This window comes from Mycteria americana, chromosome 7 (genome assembly GCF_035582795.1).
Source record: "Mycteria americana isolate JAX WOST 10 ecotype Jacksonville Zoo and Gardens chromosome 7, USCA_MyAme_1.0, whole genome shotgun sequence".
Classification (NCBI taxonomy): domain Eukaryota; kingdom Metazoa; phylum Chordata; class Aves; order Ciconiiformes; family Ciconiidae; genus Mycteria; species Mycteria americana.
In genome coordinates, this window is record NC_134371.1 from 13,905,363 (window position 1) to 13,930,118 (window position 24,756).

At 48.2% G+C, this 24,756-nt stretch overlaps 2 protein-coding genes across 2 annotated transcripts in view; one reads left to right on the plus strand and one right to left on the minus strand.

Annotated features, from left to right (window-relative positions):
• Nucleotides 1-5,261, minus strand: part of P3H2 (prolyl 3-hydroxylase 2) — a 76,028-nt gene extending 70,767 nt beyond the window's left edge. Inside the window, exon 1 of the mRNA XM_075507136.1 lies at nt 4,492-5,261. Coding sequence (XP_075363251.1) covers nt 4,492-4,953 — 462 coding nt within the window. The 5' untranslated portion in view covers nt 4,954-5,261. The remainder of the gene's footprint in view (nt 1-4,491) is intronic.
• Nucleotides 1-24,756, plus strand: part of LPP (LIM domain containing preferred translocation partner in lipoma) — an 826,113-nt gene that overhangs the window by 761,486 nt on the left and 39,871 nt on the right. The gene's annotated exons all lie outside the window — the stretch shown is intronic.

Sequence of the window (24,756 nt, forward strand, 5' to 3'; positions counted from 1 at the left end):
TATTTATTGTTTTAAATGCAAGCACAGACCAAAAGGCCTTTCCTCATCTAGAGCCGAGGCCGGTGATTACAGACTACATACGTATGATTCCTGCCGTGCTTCACCAATGTGCAGCAGGGCATGCAGGCAAGTGGGAAAATGAGACCACTGCAAGTCAGCATTTACAAAATGGGAGCAAGTGCTCAGGAGCAGCACACCAATACACAGAGAAAATGAAAAGTGGCTATAGCAATCACTCAGCAAACAGATCAGAGAATGCTGTGGCTGGGAACAAGATGAGATGAGGGAAAGAGACCTTGAGGGATGGGTTAGCAGGGCAGAAGAGAGGCAAGACCTGTTTTTGTAATTAATACAGCGATCAACTTTTCCAGGTTACTTGTTATTTTTGGACCAGACTGACTTGCAGGAGTCAGCACCAGGACTGGAAGCGGTACTCTGTCACAGGGTTCATGGCAGACCATCCACAGCAAGCTCCAACACGGCTATGGAGTCAGCAGCTCGCGGCCAGCAAACGCTCGCATGGTGTACATTGTCTCCTCCTTCTCCACTTGCTCAAAGAGCTAGAAAACCCCCAAAAAGGGCAGGTTAGTAACATCATGGCCTGCAGGCTAGGTTTTAACAGAAACAAGATGACTAAGGCAGCAAAGCAAGGAGGACATGATTAATAAAATATCTAAGACAGCAAAGAGATCCCCCCACACCCACCTGCCAAGCCTAGAGAGTATTTCACTGACAAAGACCAAGCAGCCAGCACACCGCAGAGAGCCACCAGCATGAGGCAAACTGCCCTTCTGCCCATGAGACATGACATCAGAAACCCACTGAAGGACCTTTTCTCTGCGGGCTGGAGAGCCCACTACATGCACTACAAGAGTTAAATGCCATGTTCTCATCTCTGTTTCCACATCTTCTCACAACCCATCCCACTCTAACTGCCTCAGCTAGCTGTACCCAGTATATTTCTAAATTACCTGAAAACATCAGCTATCCTAGGAAAAGGAGTCTTCCTTCTTACAATACGTATTTGGAAGCTGCAAAGAAGACTTGTGAGCACATTCAGACTTGGGCTGCTTGTTCAAAGCAATGTGTCTACAGTCTCTGTAGAGACTGCAGTCAACCTCAGAGGGCTGATCCAGAGCCCAAAGTCTATAGAAACCTTCAGCTGAATCCACAAGCTCTCCCAGTCCTGCAGTGCACCACAGCCTCCCTTCATATCGTGCTAGAGTTACCAAAACCACTCAGATCACATCTATGAAACAGAACAGTGGTTTTCAGATGGCTACTCTTTGTATTTCAGAAAAGCACAGAGGAAAAAAATAAAATTAGGAAATAATTTAGGGAACTGATAGGGTGACATGGGTTTAGAGGCTGATGGGACATCTTCTCACAAAGGGATACCATCAGTATGTAACCTAACCACATCATCACCTCCCTGCACCTCTACTGTGCTCTGTGCAGGAGTATCTCAAGCATCTGCTCAGAAGCAGGAGCAACGCAGCCCAGGGCAGCCGCTGCTACGGCCCAGTAGGCAGGAAAGAAAGTCACAAACCTCCAATTCTAACATCAGTTTTCCACCAATTCACTGCAGAGCCTAATTCACATTACCACAACTGGGCCACACTGTGCTGGCGCTTGCTCTGCAGTGAGAGACGGGAGGCAGCGGGAGATCCCAGCTGGGTGGCAGCACAGGGTGGCTCCGCTGCCCCAAAAGTGGCAGAGGCACACAGGGTGCTGGCCAACATTTGGCCTGTGCATCCGTCCAGCAGGACTGAAAGCTTTTGCTTTTCATACCCCACAGGACTGTTGCAAGGATTAGCTCATGTTTATTCAGCACCATTTTTCAAAGCACTGCACAAGAGCCAAACCCTTCGATTTTTTTAATCTGTTCCTTGCTCTGTCACTCCCTCCCGAAGGGATGTGTTTCTCCCCTCCTGAGAAACAAACAAGCGCAAGGTCAGCAGGAGTGGGAGGTGGGAAGCACATTCCAGGCTGCTTCTCCTCTCTCAAACCACAAATGCCACCAACCTCTGCGGTCCGTCCAGCCCGGCACCCCACACAAGTGCCAGCATCCAGGCCTCCCCACGCAGCCCAGGGAGGGGCCAGATAGGATACACAGCAGGATGTTTAACCTCATCTCATTTCCTTTTCGGTTTCAAGGAGCAAAACAGGGGAGGCAAACAGCTGCCCCCGGAGCCGTGCAGCCTGCCCATGCACTCATGGCAAGGCAGGGAGGAGGGTCTGCACAAGCCCCGCTTTGCAGCTCCCCTTCTCAGACGAAAAGCCGAGCAGATGCTGCAGCAGAGGTCTCCCTGGAGGGTGCGTGTGCTGATGCATCCCAACCCTCAGGGAAGATGCCAAAGCCTTGGCACTCAGCCTTGGCACGAGGGGATGGTTCACATCCGAATGTATGTAAGTGCTAGACACCAGACCTCATGCTTTCTGCAAGTGCAGGCAAATCCAATGTGAGGCATTTTCTTCTGCACGCAGACTTGTTGAGCCAGATCAAAAGAGCAATCCTGGGAACAGAGCTCACACACAGGCAGCAGCAGGGCAAGGACGTGGACAAACCACTGCACGTTGCTCTGTGGGGCAAAGCTGATCAGCGTGCTGCTTACAAAACCCAAGAGCATCAGACAGGGTTAAAGAAAAAGGTATTAAAAATGTAAACAGCTCTATTCAAAGAGTACCTTCCCTTGGCTACAGTGCCCGAAACCTGGGCATCCATGCGGAGAGCAAGAACATCTGCCACTCCATCAGAGAGCAGGAAAAATCAAAGTGTTAGCATGCATATAAAATCTCCAGACGTTGCAAAAGCAAATGAAGATGAGTCACACGTAACAAAAAAGTCTGTTTTCACCACATTCCTTTGATAAGTTTACAATGCATTTTTAAATGAGGAAAATAAAAACCTCAGACCCAACAGAAGCAGAAACAGGAGAATAGACTATATTCCCAAATCATCTGGATTTTTGTATATCAATTTTACTGAAATGGGAGACAAAAATCCCATTCCCTAATTCTGAGGAAAGTTTTTCAATGAGCTTGATGTGAGCAAACCTTTGTGACTCTGGGAAAGCCTTTGAATTCAGAAGAAGAAATCACTTCTTAATTTTTTAGGATGGCAAATTTAGTGTCACTTCCCACAGATGGTGACATTACACAGAGCATCCTTCAAGGTAAGGACCGCAGGAAAATTCTGCCAGCTTCACTGGGATTGCATATGAGCCAAATATAGTCCCAGTACACTCCCAGGATTTCTTTCAGGAACTCGATGCAGCACATGGACACGAGAGTTTAAGCCAATGCAGTTCTAGTCCCTGACTTATAAAAATGACCTTAAGGCAATGACAGAAAAGGAAGTGCAGAAAAAGCAACATAGCTATGATTTTCCAAAAGGTTTTAAAATGCAGTAGCTGATTTGCCTCCTTGTTCTGCTGCTGTGTAGGCACTGCACCACAGGCACTGGCACTGCCTAGGACAGATGTTTGCTTCTCCAACTGGAAATGGATTTCAGCAGAATCACCCTCCCCGTGCTCCACTGTGCGGGTCTTCACCTATTAAGTTGCCTATAGCAACTAAAAGGTTATGAATGTGCTCAAATAAAGCAGAAATCCAGAGGGAAATGTTCCAGAAATGTTTTAAACATTCAGCTTGGCATGAAATAAAATTCCCACAGTTTCTGTCCTTACTAGTCATGAACAGGAAGACTTACTACAGGTACCTGGCTTGACAGAGCACAAGTCTTGAACTAAAAGAAAAATACCATCAACTATTCTGGCATGGGTTGGTTTTTTTTTTCTTCTTCTTCTTCTTTTTGGCAAGGCAGTTCAAAGAATAACACCATTTTCCTCAGAGAAGGTAACAGCTACAAGGCAGAAGTTACTGGGATAAGAGGATGATACCCAAGATGTCAGTGGCTGCTAAATACTGACTGTCCAGTGTTATGCGAAGTATTTCATATCACACAACAGGATAAAGACCATCGGATCTCTGTAGCAGAGGTTATATACCTCCCAGCTTTGCGCATACTCCCAGCTCCTGGAACACAGCATCAGTTCAGTTTGCCTGGCAGAGGGCATCGGGGTGTTACCGGGGGGTGTCTGGGGGCTTTTCTCTGCAAACTCTCCACCAAAGACAGATCATTTTCAGAATTACACTATCTTACGCTACAAGACCACAGAAACATCCCTCCCCCAAAACAAAAAACAGAACAGGAAAAGCACAGGTAAGCCAAGGCTGGGCAGAGTCCGAGTTGCTATCCAGGATGCTCCGTGTCGGGAACAGGCCACGGCCGCTGACCGCACGCGTCAGTGAGAATGGAGGGGGGACCATGCCTGGGCGGCTAGAGAGAGACGGAAGGGGGGACCACAGCGGGGATGCTTCGGGAGGATGGAAGAGAGGGCAACCTTTTGGAGGGGGCGGCTGGGAGGAGGGGGCGGCTGGGAGGAGGGGGCGGGGGACAGCCCTGCCCGGGGGGCGGGCGGTGCCTACCTGGATGTAGGCGCGCTGCAGGTAGCTGTAGGGCACCCTGCGCTGGAAGTCGGCGCGCACCTCCTCGGCGGCGCGGTGGCGGGAGGCGGCTCCCAGGCGCGGCTCCTCGCAGCGCCGCACGCAGCCGGCGCGCCGCAGCACCGAGCCGAAGAAGGGCAGGTCCCCGCCGGCGCCCGGACCCGGCGCCGCCAACCGCACCTGCCCGCGGCAGCGCCGCCGGCACCGCAACCGCGCGGCCCGCAGCTCCCGCCGGCTGCGCAGCGCCCGCTCCAGGCACCGCGCCGCGCCCGCGAAGTCGCCGCCGTAGTACGCCTCCACGCCGCTGGCGTACAGCGCGTCGAAGGGCTCCAGCGGGCCGCCGTCCCCCGCGCACCCGCCGCCCGCCCGGCACGCCGCCGGCGGCAGCAGCGGCAGCGGCAGCAGCAGCAGCAGTGCCCCCCAGGGCCAGCTCCCGGATGCCATGCCCGCCGCACCGGCGGTCCGTGCGATGGGCCCCGGCGCGGTGGGGTCCGGGGGGCCCCGGTGCGCAACGGGGCTCCGGGCACCGGTGTGCGATGGGGCCCGGCGGCGGGCTGCAATAGGGGCGGTGCGGTAGGGCCCGGGGGTCGGCGCAGTGGAGTCCGCCGCGGTGGAGTCCGGGGGTCCGTGCGACGGACCTCGGTGCAGCGGGGTCCGGCGGCCGTGCGAGGGGCTCCGCCGCGGCTCTGCCCTAGGCGGTGGCGGGGCCGCGCCGCGACTCCCTGCACGCCCGGCCCTGTGCCGCCCTCCCGCGCCGCCGGCACCTCTTAAAGGGCCCCGCGCCGCCCGCCCCGCCCGGCCCGGCCCCGGCCCCGGCCCCCCCGCAGCGAGGTGGCGGCTCGGGGGGGCGGGGGGCGCAACCAGCGGCCGGGAGCCGCTCGGAGCATCCCCGCTCCAGGACTCGCCCCGTGGCTGCAGGGATTTTTAAATGACGTCGTGAAATCTAAGTTGCCCCGGGGTGATTGAAAGGGCAGCAGCAGCCTTTCCTCCCTCTCTTCCCTTCCGTGCCCGCGCCCCCTCCTGCTTCCCCACATCCCCGGGGCCGGCGCCGTTATTCGCAGGATGCTTTTTTTGCCCCTCTGCGAGGCTGGTGCTCGGAGCCGTTTTTCGCTGGGTTCTCCATCCCTAGCCCCTCTTGCCCCGACAGCCCCCCGCCGCTGGGAATTCCGCAAATAAATCATGTGGGATGGGCACAGTGAGTGGCTGGTGAAGCCTTTTCAGCTCCCAGCTGTGTGTTTGTCTCGCTTCTTCCAAGGTTTCTCTCTTCCAATGCTGCAAAGCCCTGCCCTGCCAAAAATGTTACTCATTTTTTTCATTAATTTTCAGGCATTCTTGTGACGAGACATTTGGCAATGCAGCCTAGTGACACACGAAAAAAAAATCTTAGTTGGCATTTTAAATAATCTCACTGCTGAACACCTGTCAGCAAGAACTTTTTCATATTAATACAGTTAATTTTGCTGAAATCAGCTCTTCCTGAGTGAGAGGGAATGGGCAAATCCTGGATCCCATTAGATGCTTCACTGTGAGCCGTTCTGGGCTCGAGTACTCCACAAAGTCTGTGTGTACAGCACTGTGCTCAGTAGGGTCTCTCACCAGGGATTGTGGCCTTAGTTATTTCAGACATTTCAGGAATATCTCTGTAACTGTTGGCTATCTTTTCATAGACTAAAATAGCTGCAAATGGGAGATGCTTGAAACCCATTTGGTCCAGATTTTGTTATTGCATCAAGCCAGATGTTCTTCACGGTCATGTGGGGCTTTCCCTCTGCTGCTCTAGTGGCTTTCATCAAATTGTTTCTTGTTTATGCTGCTGTGTCCAGGATCAGAAACAGGGCTCAGCACTCTCTCTTTGGGCAAGTGATCAGATTATGGAGTCCAGTTTATGACAGTTTCACATAAGAGAAGTTTTTTCCTACATGTCTGGAGATTTACTAGAGTTCTTGGTGAAGAGCTTTCCCATCTGGCAAAGATTTCATAACAATCTTCCCTGTTGCTTTCTTGCAAATTGGCACAAAATATTTTAAAGGTTTGGGTGTCCCTCCATCCTTCTGCCCTGCCAGACTGGCGTGCTGAGGAGGGCACTCACAGCAGAGGAACCAAACACGCTGAAGGGAGATCTCCAGCGGGAGAGGTACGTGCTGTAACCACTTGCCCATGCGATATGAGTTCTCAGGTCCCAATAAAGCCTTTTGCAAGGGAAGGGTTATCAGCACTCCTGGGGAACAGAGGCAATGTTATGAGAGGGCTAATTCAACCTTCTCAAGGGTCAGTTGAGGATTTGCTGCCTAGAGTGACTGGATTTGTGCCACTAGTGACTGCACAAGTTTAGGGTGGGAGTCAGCTCTGCCACAAATCACAGTGATAAAGCACCCGGCTCCTTGGGTGCACTTTCTGAAGGGTGCACCTCAGTTGATATATTTGCAGCAGTGCTGTATGTAATTCCATATTGTTTCCAAGTCAGCAACATCTCTGCGCATGCAGTGATAACATTGAGGCCCTGTGGAGGAAGGAATGCAGAAAGTACATGAATGACTGGAAAGAGAATGAAGTCAAACAAAATGTTTTATTTCAGACAGCTGCATTTTCTGATCCAGTGTTTCTTTCATTAAAAATCCTTTTTGAAACAGTAAAGAAAAGGTTTTTGGTTCTGCAGCCCTGCAGCCCGATTCTGCTGCACTTCCTCCAAGGGTTTCTCTGTTGGTACCCACTCACTCTGGGACCAGACTGCCACTGCCTCTGCTTTGCAGTCCTCCTGCCTAGGGTCATGCTTTCCCTCACCTTGATGGTTCATGGCTACCTAATTGCAGCAAAGAGCTCAAAGAGTTGCCACATACAAGGCACTCAATCCAGGGCATCTCTGGGTCATTCCAGTGCAGTTGCTTGAGCAACCACTGTGCCCCTGCTCACTGCCTAAATGAAAAGGCAACGACCAGATGGAAAGAAGTTTGCTGGTCCTCTGATTGGGGGTCTTGTTGTTGCAGAAGATCTGAACTATAGCTATAATTCAGCAATGCAGCTGCTACAGCCAACAGCATGGTAGGCAAGGTGGGCTTGCCTTTATTAGAGTTGGAAAGGAGCTGGGTTATAAGCCTTGCACGTATAAAGGCAGGATTTCACCCAGCAGAGCAATTACTAGTTTAGGATATTACAACTCTGAATCAGGCCCCAAGATGCCTGAGATATCACTCATGCCTCTAATGAAAGGAATAATTCTAAAAATGTAACAACTCCGTCCGTGTTCAGATGTTGATCCTGGCCCCTGTGCAGTTGTTTTGAAAGACCTTTTCCTACGTAAATAGATTCATCTGAAGCTTTTTTTTTTCTTGAGGAAAACTCTATGTGGGTCAAACCACTGATGATTTGGCAACAAGATAAGAGCAAATTTTAGAATGCCTTTCAAAATGGCTTTTCAACATGCACTTTACAAGCAGACTTAAGTTTCAAGCCCTCTCTGTTTCATTTGTAGGCTTGCCTTTGTATTTAATTCATGGACAAACTTTATAATTCCCAAATCAAACACAGATGACCTCTTCAGCCTTGTACCTTAGTGAGAGAGAGAGCTTTGAATCAGATGGAAAAGTGCAACATACCCTCACTTAAGGGCCTTGCTCCTTGTTCATGTACAGAAGTACAGGTTTATCGATTATATCAAAACCATGATTGAAGTACTTAATGATTTAGATCTGAATCCAGATCTGAATTCTGTAGAATGTCTCCATCTACCCATCACCTTTTTTATTCAAGGAGGGGTGGGAGTGATTGTGAATGTCAGTGAATGACAGGATATGAATACCAAATAAATAGATGTGCTGCAATAATAACTCTTGGTCATGTTTTGGGACCCTCCTAGGAAAAATCCATCATCAGAGTCACATAAAACTAGTCTAGGCTCAGAAGGGATGAAAGGATGAGTGACCAAGGAGGAATTTTCTCTGTAAATTACTATTCTTGTTATAGCAAGATGTAGCACATTGCGACAGAGCAGGATATGGATGGAGAGAATACAAGGTGTATGCTGGGGATGCCACCCCATCCGCTCCAGATTGTACCTGTCGTTTCTTTGCTGCTGACTTACAAAACACAGAATCACAGAATCGTATACGTTGGAAAGGACCTTTAAGATCATCAAGTCCAACCGTAAACCTAACACTGCCAAGTCCACCACTAAACCATGTCCCTAAGCACCACATCTACACATCTTTTAAATACCCCCAGGGATGGTGACTCAACCACTTCCCTGGGCAGCCTGGTCCAATGCTTGACAACCCTTTCAGTGAAGACATTTTTCCTAATATCCAGTCTAAACCTCCCCTGGCGCAACTTGAGGCCATTTCCTCTCGTCCTATCACTTGTTACCTGGGAGAAGAGACCGACCCCCACCTCTCTACAACCTCCTTTCAGGTAGTTGTAGAGAGCGATAAGGTCTCCCCTCAGCCTCCTTTTCTCCAGGCTGAACAACCCCAGTTCCCTCAGCCAATCCTCATCAGACTTGTGTTCTAGACCCTTCACCAGCTTCATTGCTCTTCTTTGGACACGCAAATCTGCTTCCCCACAGCTGTTCCACTGTACGTTTGAGCCTGTCTCTGACACATCACTTCAGATGGGTTGCTGATGACTTGAGGTCAGCACAGGTGAACATGAGGTCTTTAATTTTTCTACCTAAACCTTTTCACTTTTACTTCCTTCTAGCAATATTTCTGTAGGCTCAGGACCTGGGAGCAGCTGACTATCATCTTCTCCCAGACAGATATCTGACCTGTGATCAAACGCTGTGTGTTCCTCTTCCATAATCTACAATCACAAGAACCTGGGATGTCCTCTGTCCTAGCAGACCTCTATCCTGACATTTCTTCAAGGCATGTCCATCTCATATCTTTTTTTATTACTTCCTCTTGACATCTGCAGAGACATTACCTCTGCAGATGGATTGCAAAATGATTGCCAGCAAAGCTTTGCTTACAATGTTGCTCTGAGTGCATCATCCACTTGCATATCCTTCCTCACACACGCTGTCAAGGTCATCTCATATCCTCCTTTGCAGCATCGAGTAAAGTTGACTTGGCCCAGGCAGAAGACATGTGCTTGTCCACATCTCTCTCTGCTACACTCCATTATTAATATCACCCTTGACAGCTCATTCTTTTCTTTGTCCTGGTCTGGCCTGTCTCTCTGCTTCGTTTCATGGGATTTATTGTATCTCTGCCTGTTTTGGACAAGGTTTTGTGCTCTAGAATTTGCCATCACTTCTCTTCTGCAGTACAAATCAAAACTAACTCCCCAAAGCCATCTCTGCAATGATCCCTCCATTGTGCCTCTCAAGGCTTTGAACACGTGCTTTACTTTGCAGGTGTTTTGTGATACACAGAAACCCCTGTGCTAGATCTGTTATAAAAACCTTAATACAAGAGCATAGACAAGTAGAACAAAAGGCTCACTGTTGACACTCAGCAGAGAAATACAATCATATAAATCACATAAGCAGAAGATTCTTGTGTCTTCCCATGTGTAGGCAACAGTGTAACCTTATTAAATTTCAAGTGCCTGTACACTTCACTTACTTGGAAACTTGGACTGCACTTTACTGCCGTTATAAATTAAAAACCAGTAAAAACAAAGTTCAAAAAGTACAAAATACACAACCACAGGCACACTGGTGTCTTGGAAGCATTGGCCACATGCCTGTATCTTTGAGCTTGGGTTTAAAATACCTCCATGGCCTACATTATTTAAGATGACAACAATTAATAACACTAAGGAATTATTATACTGTGCTCTACGTAGCACTTTTCCTACACTGACAGCACAAAAAGTTTTACATGTTTGGAGAGAGTTGCTGTTATGAACAGGAAGGTACCTATAAATGATATAAACTGAGAAAATTTAATCATAGACTCATATGACACAGTTATTTTCAATGCATCGTCCAGAGTTAATGAGATGTGTGAATGGTTTCATTGTGTAACTGTCTGAACTTTAGCTACAAGCTATGGCAGTTTCAGTTTCGGAGGGTGAACAGGGTCCAATTCATGACTGCTGTAATTGGACCCAAGCCGGAGACATTGCCAAAATGATGGGTCAAGTGTGGAGCGTGTGCACGCACAGCCGGAGTCTGGCTGTAGCTCTAGGAGGTCCCACACAGAGTGAATGGATGGTGGTGGGACAGGCTAGATGAAGTGCCCTGTTTGAGTAAGGTTTGAAGGACATGAAATTCATCTAGGAGGAGTAGAGCCACAGGTGACGCTTCTTTCCGACATGACTACCGTACCCTGTGGTGGTGTGTGAAGGGAGAAGACACAGGGGATGGAGGAGACATGCCACACGTAGCAAACCTCCTCTTCTGCCCAAGATGAGGATGTTGGTGGAGATGAGAGTGTGTGGATGGAGTGGCCCAGGCTGCTGTGCGGCTGGTGTGGATGTTTGTTGACTCACCACCTCTCCAGGGAAGAGCTCCCCATGAAAACCATGACCATGAAAACCTTTGGGGTAAACATCTGGTGGATTTGACTCCCAGGTTTCCTTGTGCTGGCAGCTCTGCTGCCTGCCACAGGGCTGTTCATGCTGAAAATGTGAGGACTGAGCTGCTGTTGAGCAACATGGGAGAATCACAGTTTGTGAAAGCGAGGTGTGGCCACTGAAGTGGGACAATAGGGAAAATATTCAAGGACCCCTCAAGAGCTGTCTGAAGCAGTTTGTATCTTTTAGTGGAAATGTCAAATGAACCCCCATTAAAAACATTATAACTACCCCCAAATCCAGTGTGGCCATATTTTCCTCTGCATGACCTCGTGCTTATTTTTCCTACGCATTAACTCATAATCTGGGCACCTTGATGCATTTATTATTTTTGTCATTCCCTTTATCAGTTCTTGTGTGGTCTCAAAATATCATTCAGCACTTAGAAAACATCTAAAAATAAGATTATGTGAAAGCCACAAGGCTGCTGAGCCAGCTCAGGTACATCCCACCCCCAAAATGTAACCTGCAAACAGCAAGGTTTTATCCACAGACCTTTCTCCCGATGTTGCCCAGCAGTGAGAGACTGGGTCTCCAAGAGTAAATATTTCCTTTCCCCGCAGAGCTCTCCACGTGAGCCAGAGCCCGACTTATTGTGGAAAGAAAGAAGGAAACATCAGGCAGAGGGAAGAGGCCCTCTAGGAGGGCAACCCAAAGGGAGAGAAAGGAGAGTTGTCGCAGGGGAAAACCCAACATCCTGCCCGTGAAATCAGAAGAGGGGAGAGGGGTGCAGGGGAAGCCCAAGAGGCAGAGAAAGTCCACTGAGGAAATGAAAAACAAATTTGGCAATGGTAGGACACACACTGTGGAGAAGAGCTCCGTGGAAGAGGCACGGCTGAGCGCCAGCGGTGATAACCGGGTGCAGCCCTTGGTGGGACCACGGCAAACACCAGCAGCTCTTGCTGCCGGTGCCATGGCAGAGGCAGAAGGGGAGGCTCTTGTGTTGCCAGTCTTTCCCAATTTTAATTTTTATGATTCAGTGAAAAGGTGGGGGGCTGAGAGACTATAAAAGACTTTGAGCTCACTTCTTTCACAAGTATCAGGTTCCCTGTGGCTCCCCTTTCACAGTCCATCTTTCTTGTACATTAATGCAGTTCTGACTAATCTGACCAAAAGGCGTAAATCAACATCCACAGCCCGATCATCTGCAAGACAAGGAAAATTGGAAGAAATGGTGTGCAGTTAAGTATAAGTCAGTGTAACTCTATACCTGCTCCCTGATCTCCTCAAAGACCTACCCTGGTTAAAAGTCAAAAATCTTCATGAGGGTGAAGTGATGTTGGGGCAGACACACTGTGCATGCAGAGATAGAGGACCAGAGGTGGTTAAAACTAAATATACTCCAAAGTGCATTTGGCAGAATCATTTTTACTGCAAGGTGCTAGGTTTATATGGTAGTAGTTTTCATCCTAGAGAATCCTAAAATGCTCTGCTAATGCTATACACATAAAACTCTCTTCACTACAGCTGCTAGGCAGACAGGTTGCTGGCACACTGCTTCCCACCCAGATGTGGGAAGGGAATAACCAACCCAGGACATCTCAGCAAAATCCTGTCTTAAGGGAAATTACCCCTGGGAAAGGAAGCAGAACTTGAATTCTTAACATTTCGTGTAATATGCAGGCCTCCGGGGGTCCTGGTTTCTCCTTACAGATGTAATTCTGGAAGCAGAGCACTGAAGCCAACTGTGCGGCCCTGGGGCAAATGGGAGGAAAACCAAAGATTTCAGAGTTGGGCTGTGAGTGTGCAACAGACCAAGCCTGGATTCACCTGGGGGTGGGTCCATAGCAGCTGCTCCGCATTGCTTGGTACCAGCTTGATAACACACAGCAGCGGGGGTACCTCCTGGTTCCCAGCCCATGAGAAACCTCCCAACACTTGATCAGCCCCAACTGAGAAGCCTGGCCAAAGGGAATCAGGAGATTGAGTGTCTATGGCCAGCCGGGTGTGCAGGAGATTGCACCATCATTCCTCCTCTCACCCCATCCTTGTACCTGTATCAATAACCGGGGAAAGCTGGACGCTGCACAGGTACTACACAGGGCCCTTCCTACTGGAGGAAGGTCTGGAAGGGCTGGAAGGGATGAGTGGAGGAAGGAGACTGGAATGAGTGGCTGAATAACACCGTTATTTGCAGAGCTGCTGCAGGCCAGTGGAAAACATTCAGTTTGGGAACAATTCTGCCAATCCAAGCAATGACATGTTCCCTCATTCCCTTTTCTCTTTCCTCCTCTTCCCCCATAGCCAATTTTTAGGCTTCGTTAAAGCTGAAGTAAAGCTGGACAAACTGCCCTGCAGCAGCCTATTTACTCTGGTTTCACAGCAGTATAAATTACAGAAAATTGGGTATTGAAACTGTAGGATATGGTGGAGCAGTGGTGTAAGGATGCAGAGTGACTCCAGTTTGCTCAAGATCAACACTGAAACCTGTGAGATCAGAATCTGCTTTGATCTCCCCTGTGCCACCCTCCTTCCCTTGTAAGGGATGCCAAGCACCAGGGATGCCAGCTGCACGCCAGCCGGCGGTGGCACTGCAGAGGGTGACTGTAACATCGGCTGGGGAACATATGGCAAGAGCAGCAAATACAGATGGTGATAATGAAGTGGAGAGGAGCAAATATCCTGTCTCATTGAAGTGTTCCCTATAATTAGAGAAATTGCAGAAGAGAAACACTGCTGAAGAATGGGAAGGGAAATTGCCTCTGTGTTCCCTGTGGTGTAGCGCTCTCTGAAAGCTGATGTTGCTGTGATTAGTGGCTGTTTCTCCAAGGGGAGCCGGAGAAGGCTTTGGAGGGAACAGATTCCCAACACATAAGGTGCTGTGCACCCAGGCAGGGAAGCAGCCTGAAGTTACTCAGGACAGAAGAACCATCTCTCCTGACTCTCCTCCCTGAAACCTCACATGGGGACACCCTTTGCTAGGTCAGGCACTGAAGGCGAGTGCCCCAGCAGAGAGGGTATCACTGGCACAGGCTGTTCACTACAGCTTCAGCAGTTTCTCCAGGGCCTTTTTCGGCTGAGGATGGACTGAGGGGGGGAGCGGATTTCAGCCTTACTGTAATCACTAAAAATAGACCCTAGTGTGCATTCGCTCCCTCTCTCCTAGATTACATTACCTTTGGGACCTGTCCAAAAAAAGATTTAGGAGGGTAGCCAAGAGGAGAAGATCTCTGAAATGGTAGGAAGGACTCTGCTTTCCTTAATTTTCTAGTTTCTGTAATATAGCTTCTAATGAAAAATAAGTAAGCCACAGACAGTGCTGCTTTTGTATCTGCTCCTTGCATCGAAGATCTCAGCTGTTAGAAATTAAAGTGCGGTTACTTCTTTGACCCCTGTAATTTCTGCAGAGAACAGTGATCTGGTCTCGCAAGCATCCCTCTGGCCAAGCCTTCAGAACTAGGAGTGAAATTCGCTCAGTATGCCAGGCCAAGGGTGCTTTTTGAAGTATATGCCCAGAGAAGGAGAGCTAAAAGCTTCAGCAACCTTTTGCTGCATTAATCCATCATACTCTGACAAGCGGATGGCTCGAACAGGCTGGATCCTTTACGGAAGGAGGAGGGAGGTTTCTCATGAGAAGTGGGTTTTTAATGGCAAAAGAGATATGTGAAAGCTTTAATCTTTGTGTCAGGGTGTGTTTCTTTTTAAGAAGATTCTGACCTTGTCATTTGTCAGGGAAGATTGCTGTGAACCTGGCTTTGCAACTGGCCAGACTGTATATTTATTTCTTTAAACAGCCTCCGTTGTTATAAGCCAGGAGGGTCACTCCGAGCAGCAGCTGCTGAAGAGGCTGGCGGGGGCCCCGGAGCAAAGGTCAGCAGAGCATTTCCAAGCAGAGTGTAGGGCATTTCCAAGGGATTAACAGCCAGTTGGGTGGAGATGCAGTCCTAAAAAGCATCTCAGAAGATCCTTGGCCACAGCTGGATGCTGATCTGGGGGTGCCTCGTGCCAACAGGGCTACTGCTGTTATGAATGACTGCAAGCTCTTGAAAGAACGCATGCTTGGAAATGCTGGGTTTGATGATTTTGAAAGGAGCTGCACGAACAGCCCTGGAGAGTGTGTTTCGCCACTGGCTCACAGCAGTAATCAAGGGCAGCATTGCTGTGATTTTCTACCATGCTTTTTGCCACCCTGTGCTTCAGGGCTTCAATTCATCTGGCATCTGAAAAGGCAGAATCAAGCCTTTATTCATCAGTGGTGCCCCTGCTGCGCTACCAACAGCAACACTGATGGTCCAAATGGCTGTATATAGACAAAATATAAAGCTCAGGCTTCATTGTAGCATTTCCCACTGGAACAGCCAGCAGAAACCCTTTTCTGCCAAGAGTAAGCGGGATATGAGAACAAGACGGGGTTTGTACCCCATTTTCGGCTCAGACCTCTTCTTGCCACTTTAGTCAAGACAGAACTTGAAATCTCTTCTCTATAGCAGTCACTGAAGGGGCAGGGCAGAGAATCCCTATGGCCAGGAGGTCTTTCGGATGGAGCTCCAGGCAGGCTTTTGAAGCTCAAGACTCAAATTGAGGCAAGACACATGACAGCACGCTTCTGAGGGAACAGGGCTCTTAATTCCCTGCTACCATAAATCTCCATGGGACGCGAGTGCTCACTGTGACATGGGTAGACTCCAAAATCCTCCTTTGCCACTACGGAAGAAGCAGGCAAGGCAACAAGAGGCCACTGAGGGCTCAGGGATGCTCTCAGCCTTTGGATAGGGGTGCCAGAAGAGCCATTCAGAGGGCAGAAGGACAGACAGCACAGCCTCCAAAATTTTCTGAATGCCAGTGTAAAAAATGCCAACAAATGCCTGAGCCCTGCAGCAGAGCAGGTAAAGAGGCAAATCATTACATCGGATAGGGTCTGTCAGCATTTCACGCAAGTGGGCAAGGCTCTAAAAGTGACAGAGCCCAAAGAGAAAAGAAATCAGGGACGATAGAGTACGTGATCAAACCTATGCCCCTTTGGAAGTCTTAATGAGCAGTCAGTCTGCTGTTTTGCAGACAGCAATGCACCTTGGGACAAATTATGCTGATACGTTACAGGATTTTCAAGAGCATCTTGTGCTAATTTTCCAAACTTCTGGGGAACGGAGAGTGTATGGGGGATTTTGTACCTAGTTAATTTTATGGAGTGCATTGAGTAAGGGTGGATTTATTTTCTGAGCTAGACATCATTTCAAACATTGCTTTGTGTTTCTTCATTGGAGATGCAGGGTACCGTTTTATTGCCTTGTGTAAATTGCTTGTTGTTTTATTGAAGCATAAAAACACTTGGCAAGGCTACAGTGTCCCATTATCTTTCAATTGGGTGAGCAATAATTCCTTAAACAAACACAAAACCTTATTAAACTCTCAAATACCTCGAAATCAAAACAACTTAAGAACAGGGACATCCAATATGCTGTGGGTAACAAAGAAATGAATGTGCTTTTTAACTATTTAACACAATTAAATCTGGAAAACCACCTTGAAAGCTAAAATAAAAGCAAGTATGATGTTAGTGTTGCCTGCTCCTTGTTTTTCTTTCTGCTTCCATCTCTGCCTATAAGCATGCTACGTTGCTGGTTATTAGCGCTGACCAAATCCCAAGGAACTGTTGATACTTCTGCTTCCAGACAAGTTTGCAGATATTAATCCAGTAGGGAGAGAGAGAGAAGGAGAAGCTGGCAGAGCTTCTCGTGTTTGCTCAGCCCATGGAGAGGGGTGCGTGCCAGTACTGGACTCTGCACTGGGGCTGTTGCTGGTGCCTCTTCATACACACATGGGATGGAGACCAAGTCAAGAGCTAACCCCCTTCTGCAGCATTTGTGCTTTGTGAAAGCTGACCTCATCTCAGACAAACCTCAGCACATTCATCACCAGGAATTTGTGAGTCATCCCTGGGAAACTTTTCTCCCTCTGCGCTAACCATCTGAGCAGAACAGCTCATACTGCATTGGCCAGAGCTTGGCTGCCAGGTGGGGCTTCAGGGGATTTTCTCTGACTCGCCAGGAAAGCAGCTTGCCGATCAGGATCCCGCGAATCGGTGGCACATGGAGAGGCTGTGCCCACAGCTTTTTCTTCAACCCCTCTCTCCCCAAAGAGCGGCATCCTGGTAGAGATGCAAGGGTCAGTCCCTAGGCCAGGTGGGATGGCTCATGGACAGCACAGCAACTAGAGAGAGAGCGTGAGGAGAGAAGACAGCAAAATCCCGCTGTGATGACAGTGCTGAGGGTTGCCATTGACATCAGGGTCAGTGCCAGCCAGCAGCGAGCAAAGGCATCTCCCCAGGCCTGTGGTCTCGGTGAGCCACCTCCCGTCCTCCTGTCCTCCCAGGGAGTCAACTCCCCACCTGCTTAACAACTGCCACCATCTTTGGCTCCTGTCCTCAGCACGGCACATCTCCAGCTGGAGGTTACATGGGAGCGAAGAAGCCTGTTTTGAGCGTCGCTCCCCAGAAATGAGGAGTCAGTAAGATCTACCAGGAGCCCAGTGCCCCAACTGAAATGAGAGGCTACACTGATTTTTCAAGCTCATGATGGTCAGGTTGACAGGAACATCAAAGGTTTGTGATCCTCTTCCTCCCTCATAAATTGTGGCAGGTCTCTGCAGGGCATTAACCATGGCTTTGCAGAGGCCCCCTGCCCTAAGAACAGAAGATGTAGATGGAGACTGAAGAAGGACCTATGTAAAAGCATACTTCAGCTCCAGGACAAACTGAGCATCAGATTGACAGGAAGAGATGAACAAGCAAGTAGAGAACCCCAGGCAAAATAACACTGTCCATGTTACAGTGGGGGAGATATCAAATCACACAGCCCATCTGCTGGTGCTAGGTTTTCCCTAATTGATGCTGTATCCATTACACACAGACTTTGTGCTTCCATGAGGGGAAACACTGCCTGCTAAAGGAGCCCAAGGGAGGTGTTTGGTTTTCCAGGGGGGCTTGAGCTAGCATGTTTATTTTAAGAGAAACCCTTCGATATTTGAACCCAGCCCCATGGGCATCTGCAGAGAGGGCCTGCTCAGTCAGATGTCTTCCCCAAATATAGCATTTAGGAAAAAGGAGGCTAATTCCTGCTCTCAGATGGGAGGATAGTGTGGAAAGAGTTCGGGCAGCTGGAGGAAATGGCAGTCAAGGCGTTAGGAATTCTCATAAATCATCTGTGAGTGTTTGGATGCTTTGTTTTATGCTTATGCCAACATGCTCACTTTCTGGGCCAAACATCACTGATTTTGTTGGAGTTTCCCCAGTGAGGCTTGGCCAGGAGAAAATGGGACCTTTTTCTTTAACTGTGTGTCCGCTTTTTCATCACAAAACATCACAGCAACTCATTCTGCCCTATGCTGCACCCCCAGCTTTGCATGCACACAAACATTTCTGTGTGAATAGTGAGCTTCTGTGCTTGGGGTTTGCATGCGTCCAGCCTAAAAGCTATGTCAAGGCTGAGTTCCTTCTGCCCTGAACACAGAGCAGGGTCAATGCAGAAGTGGGTAGAGTTAGCCTCAAATACAAGGGAAATCAGCTACTGGTGCCAGGAGCACTTCATCTCTCTGCAGTGGTTTGGCCATGGAGATTTCTGCGGCACTTAGCACAGCAAAACTAGAGATTGAGACATTTCAGTGACATTCAACAATCTGACACTGAGACAAGAAATCCTGGCATTTAGGAACTAAGATGCTGCCTCTCTTCATATCAAAGGGGAAATGCCCGGGCAGGCACCCATGAATACAGACTGCCCTCTTCTACCCCCATGCCTCCAACCATCCTATTTGTCTTATATGTGTCTTAGCTATTTTTTTCCTCCTCCTTTATCCAGACAGCTAGGAGAGAAGAGATCACGGTGTCCCTCCCCTAAACATATTTTGAGCCAGATTTTTATCATATGTCAGTGCTACCTATTTATTTCAAAGAGGTTTCTGCTGATTTCCAGCACAGTCTGTAAGGTCAGTGAAGCACAGAGCCGAGATCAGGTCCCTGGGGCAGCCACTTCTCCCTGAAGGGCTGAGAGTTGGTAAGAGAGAACTAGCGCTGCCGGTACCAAATGATCTCTCACAGTAACAGGTGCATGTGAGAAAATTCAGATAGAAATCTCTAGCCACATGTAATATTTCAGTGATTGTCAGGTTAAATATAGTAATCCTGCTACCACAGGACAAGAACCAGGCAGCTATGCTGGTTTACACCAGCTATGGAGCTGGTCCAAGAGTTAGGATGTATAGGTTAATCATGCACCTCATCATGAGACTGGGAAGCAACATAACCTATTATATACACAGGAATTTTTAGAATATATATGTGTTATGGCAGCACTCGGGACTTGTACAAAGTTCTGTACAAATGCAGAATTAAAAAAAAAAACCAGTCCCCTCTCTCAGGATCTCACAACATAAAAACAGAAAGCAGCTACATAAAAACAGAAAGCAGCTAGACACAGAGAAAAGTCGATAAAAAAGAAACTTATGATGCCTAAAAAAACTCCACCAGCATTCACCTGATTTACTCACCACGGTGCCTGGCACTCATTTCCTTGTGTCTGCAGTCAGGTCTAGTTTCACAGGATGACTGCTAGCGGGGGAGAGCAGGTATTTTGGTTGAGAGTGTTGTGTAGGGACTGGCCTCGGGGTGTTATTTAAATGCACAGACTAGGGACACTGAACGTTGAGAGCAAAACCTTTTTAGGAATACTTTCAGGATGAGACCTAACTTATTAGTATAACCATCAGAAGTCAAGTCTTAAACAAGCAATTTTCTATAGGGTTTTACCACAAAAGGAAACAAAGATCTTCCAGACTCTCTAAGGACAAATAAAGCTGCTGCAATGGGGCTGACTAGATTAGTGGCTGCTACCTGAAGGCTGCTGCTCTCTGTGCCACACCTGCTGTGATTAAGCACTTTGGCATGAGCTGGGACGAGAACGATCACGGTTATATGGAAAACTCTGCTACATGCATCTGAGCCAGCAGACGAGAACACAGACACAGGACCAGGTCTCTCCTCTCTGGAGCTGCATTCCCAGGACTCTGGTAACATTTGAGCAGCACTTTGAAGGCTGCAGGTGCTACATATGTGCTAAAAGCTATTTCTAATTGGAAGCCAATAGGTGTGATATTGCCTGCATTTGTGCGAAAAAGCATAGGGGTTTGCATGACTTCCACACTAACCTATAAATCAGCCCAGGCTCTTTGGGAGCTTAATGTGAACTTACTCAAAACTTGGCCTGCCTTTGGAGAAAGTGGGTGAAAAGTTTGCAATCCAGAGTCATGGGTTCATGATGACAAACAAACCAAGGGAAACCTCCCCCTTCCCATCACCCCACCCAGTCCTGAGTAATGGAGGACGGTCCCAGCCTCTGACTGCCGTCCCTTCCCTTGGTCCCAACCTGGCATCTTGGGGTGGGGGAAGAGAAATGAACCCCACAGTGAGTTATAAATTAGGTGCTTTTGACATTCATCTAGTATACTATAAAGCTGAAGAGACATCAAGGTTGAGCCTGCCCAGGTTTCTGAAAGGGGCATAGGACCTCAGAGATCCACAGGATTAATGCAAGCCTGAGGGAGGTCAAAGACCTGGGGATACTGAAGGCAAACCACAAATAAAAGGCTTTATCACATCATGCAAGGAAGTTCTCTGTTCCTAAATTGGCTAAGCAAAATGAAGGATAATTTTCCTCCATCCCACAGTAATCCAAAAGCCTGGGAGTAATTTATTATGAAAATAAGCTTAATGTTGTGCAAAGGTGGCTTCTTTGTGGGACAGACCTAGTCAGGGCTCTCACAAGGAGAGGAGAAACAGAACGAAGACCCCACTTTGCAGACACACACCTAGAGTGGATTTTTAGGGTGAATATGGTAATGGAAGAATAATGGGTTTCATACATCTCCAGACAAGCAAATATTTTCAGGAGGCATAAGCAAAAAGTTTTGACTGTGTATATTCACTGAATCGATCGATGGGCCAAGGCCAATTGTATGAGGTTCAACAAGGCCAAGTGCCGGGTCCTGCACTTGGGTCACAACAACCCCATGCAACGCTACAGGCTTGGGGAAGAGTGGCTGGAAAGCTGCCTGGTGGAAAAGGACCTGGGGGTGTTGGTCGATAGCTGGCTCAGTATGAGCCAGCAGTATGCCCAGGTGGCCAAGAAGGCCAATGGCATCCTGGCTTGTATCAGAAATAGTGTGGCCAGCAGGACTAGGGAAGTGATTGTCCCCCTGTACTTGGCACTGATGAAGCTGCACCTCGAATACTGTGTTCAGTTTTGGGCCCCTCACTAAAAGAAAGACATTGAGGTGCTGGAGTGTGCCCAAAGAAGGGCAATGAAGCCGGTGAAGGGTCTGGAGGACAAGTCTTAGGAGTGGCTGAGGGAACTGGGGTTGTTTAGTCTGGAGAAGCAGAGGCTGAGGGGAGACCTTATTGCTCTCTACAACTACCTGAAAGGAGGTTGTAGAGAGGTGGGGGTTGGTCTCTTGTCCCAAGTAACAGGCAATAGGACAAGAGGAAATGGCCTCAAGTTGTGCCAGGGGAGGTTTAGACTGGATATTAGGAAAAAGTGTCTTCACCGAAAGGGTTGTCAAGCATTGGACCAGGCTGCCCAGGGAAGTGGTTGAGTCACCATCCCTGGGGGTATTAAAAGACGTATAGATGTGGTGCTTAGGGACATGGTGTAGTGGTGGACTTGGCCATGCTAGGTTTACGGTTGGACTTGACGATCTTAAAGGTCTTTTCCAACTTAAATGATTCTATGATTCTATGAATAAAAAAAGGAACATATTATGAGACTCTGACAGTTGTACTGCCTAACACTCTGAAATTAGGGGCTATCAGAGCTAAGGCTGCTTTATTTTGCTTCCTGCTATAGCCATGAGATGAATGCACTACAGGAGACCTCCAGGGCATATTGTTCATTATTTACTCTTTCTGCCTCCTTCCCCTCAGCATTGTGGTAGACGTTCATGTCGTATGAAATAATTTTGTGTTTTGTATTCTCCTCGTTGTTCAGCATGCAGCTTCAGGTCTTACTCAGTGCAAGCATTTAAATATTGCTCTGAGGATACAAATTCACTTTAAGCTTTTCTCTGACTGTTTTATGCTGTCCCTAAATGCTGCTCTGCCATTCATTAATTTATTTGCACAAGAAGGAAATACTATTAGCTCCATGTTAGCTGTATAAAATTAATCCACACAAAATGAAGATGAAATATAGCAACAAATTTTGGTGTGCCTTCTGAGGCATCAATATGCTGATTTTTTAGGGTATGGCATATTTAATATATCTAGGACACAATTTCTATTAACATCAGCCACATCAGTGAGCATCCACAAGCACCATCATCCTTAGCAAGTTCTACCAGAAGGTTTTCAGACCCCTGTAACTCGGCCAATTTGGGGAAAGCAGCAAACCTCCCACTCAAGGTGGGCACCTTCTGCCAAACCTCCAGGCTTGGGCAGCACTTTGTTTTCTCAACAAACCAGAGACAAGAATGCTCAAAACTACCTATGTGTCCCAAATCTTAGCCACAGAGAATAAGACAATTACAACTGAAACTTTCCAAACACACGGAAATGCCTGAGGCGGACAGACCACATGGAAACCTTTAGCTCAGAGTGTTTGACAGAGTTGTAGAGGCAGGTCTTCCCCTGGAAGGTACTGCCCAGAAGTGCAAGTGGGCACCCAGCCCATGCTCTGTGCCTATGGTGCCTATAGCGGCAATGCCGAAGCGGTCACTGGGGCTGCCCCGCTGAGGGATGGGGTCCTGCATCATGGCTAAGCTCTGGCATCCCTCCAAAGCCAGATGTTCTTGCACTGCTGCCCCTTGCTGAGACAGAGCCTTGACGAACATGGCTAAACCTCATTAAAAGCAGCATGAGTAGGAGGTGGCAGTGGAGGCCCTGTACAGCCTCTGTATTCTCCTCCTCTGGTGCTGAACAGAAGCCCGGATGGATTATTTTCAGTATCAACAACTATTTACTGGTCTGGGAGGGGCTCTGCAGGATTGCAGCACAAACTTTGTTGTCACAGCATCCAGTCTCTGCTCCAGTGAATAATGAAAGGGCAACAGCCTGAAAGAGGGAGAAAAAATGCAGCATAGCAGAGGCTGGTGTGCAGCACGCTGAGCTGGGGCCACCACTCTTGGCAGGGGCTGTGCTAGGGTGGCCCAGTGCCCAGCTACTGTACGATGGGAGATGTACAAATGACTTTGCTGGACTGAGGCCTTGGCATGGATTTAGCGGGGCTGTAGGACCGGACATGCCATTTTCCCCCGAAATGTAAAACAACTTCTGGCCATTTTTACTCATTTGAAATAGCAAGTGTTTGAGTGCTGGGCAAATTCCAGGTTGGATAGCATCGTTATGCCTAGTTAAATGGTCATGGTGGTTTTTAATTAAACTCATAATTCTTTTTGATTGCCCTCTCCAGGCTTTTGTGCAATATCACCAGACACTAATAGACAAGGGTGAGATGGGATGTAAAGAGCTCTGAGATCCCCGTGGCCATACTGTAATTGTCATTGCTATGGTACCTTTTACAGCCAGGTTAACTGTCACTAAATCATTTGCACAGCAGATGTTGGCTATTCTGACTGCAAGCAGGTGCATCTGCCAGGATGGTTAATCTTCTCCAATGAAATCTGAAGGATGATGGCTCCAGAGCAAGGGTAATAAGCTGTTAGGAGTCCTGCTTGGACTGTCCTTGTTCTGGCTTGCTTAGAAGTATAGAGAAAAGACAGCAAAAATTAAACTGGTGGGTAGGTATGTGTATGAATCTCAGGTCCCTTGATGGCACTTGAGTCCAGAAAGACAGAGGTTCAGCACAGTTTCCTGCACAGTATGCGTCTTCGTTACCCAGGGTCAATGCTGGGTTGGGTGGGCCCATCTCATGATCCACTCAGTCACCAGCTTTACTGCTGGGACTGCCCTCAGGTAACCAGGTTGGTTATTATTCCTCGGGCAAGAGGAGCTGCCACGTGGCACAAGATTGAAGCCATCAGGCTCATTTTGCAGAGCAAGCACTTGACTCCTTCCTGATGGTCTTGCACAATGGTTCCCATGGAGGACCCCGAGGACAGGCATCTCAGGACACCATGAGCACAGAAGGTTTGAGACAGCCCTTCCCCTTTCCCATCCTGGATGGATTACAAGTAATCTAACTAATGTTCAGGCATCATGGGGTTCATAGCACCACTTTCTAAAAGAAGCCTGTTTGATGCATGGTACATGGGGTTGTGGAAAAATTTATGAAGTGTGCTGTGCTTGACAGCTTTTTCCAAGAGGACTTTGAGTCGATTTTCTTCCAAGAGTCTGCATTCAGTTATAGTTCGGAATATGTGATCTCATGGTGTTTGTATTTATACCTCTCACAAAACCATTTTTACAGCATCAGTATCTATAGGTTACTCTGAGGCACCAAGCGAAGTCATCGTAAGGTCACCCACAGGATACTGCCTCCTACGTGAAGCACATCAGTTTGGCTGCAGGATAGCTACAGCTGACGTTACTTTCTGCAGCTATGAACTGAAGAAATACAAGCAAGGGATATTGAAGTGGTGAAATAACACAATATAAAGGGAAAATACACTACAGGGAAAACACCCCCCTGGCCGGGGGCAGTTATAAGGCTTTGATAGTAGAAAGGGGCTTTTCCATCACCTATTCCTGCATTAGGAAAACATGCAGTTCCCTGAGCAACAAGCTCAAAGGGCTGTTTCTTTCATGACTTCTTTAAAGAGCCCCTGATGTCTCATGAATAAGCAAAA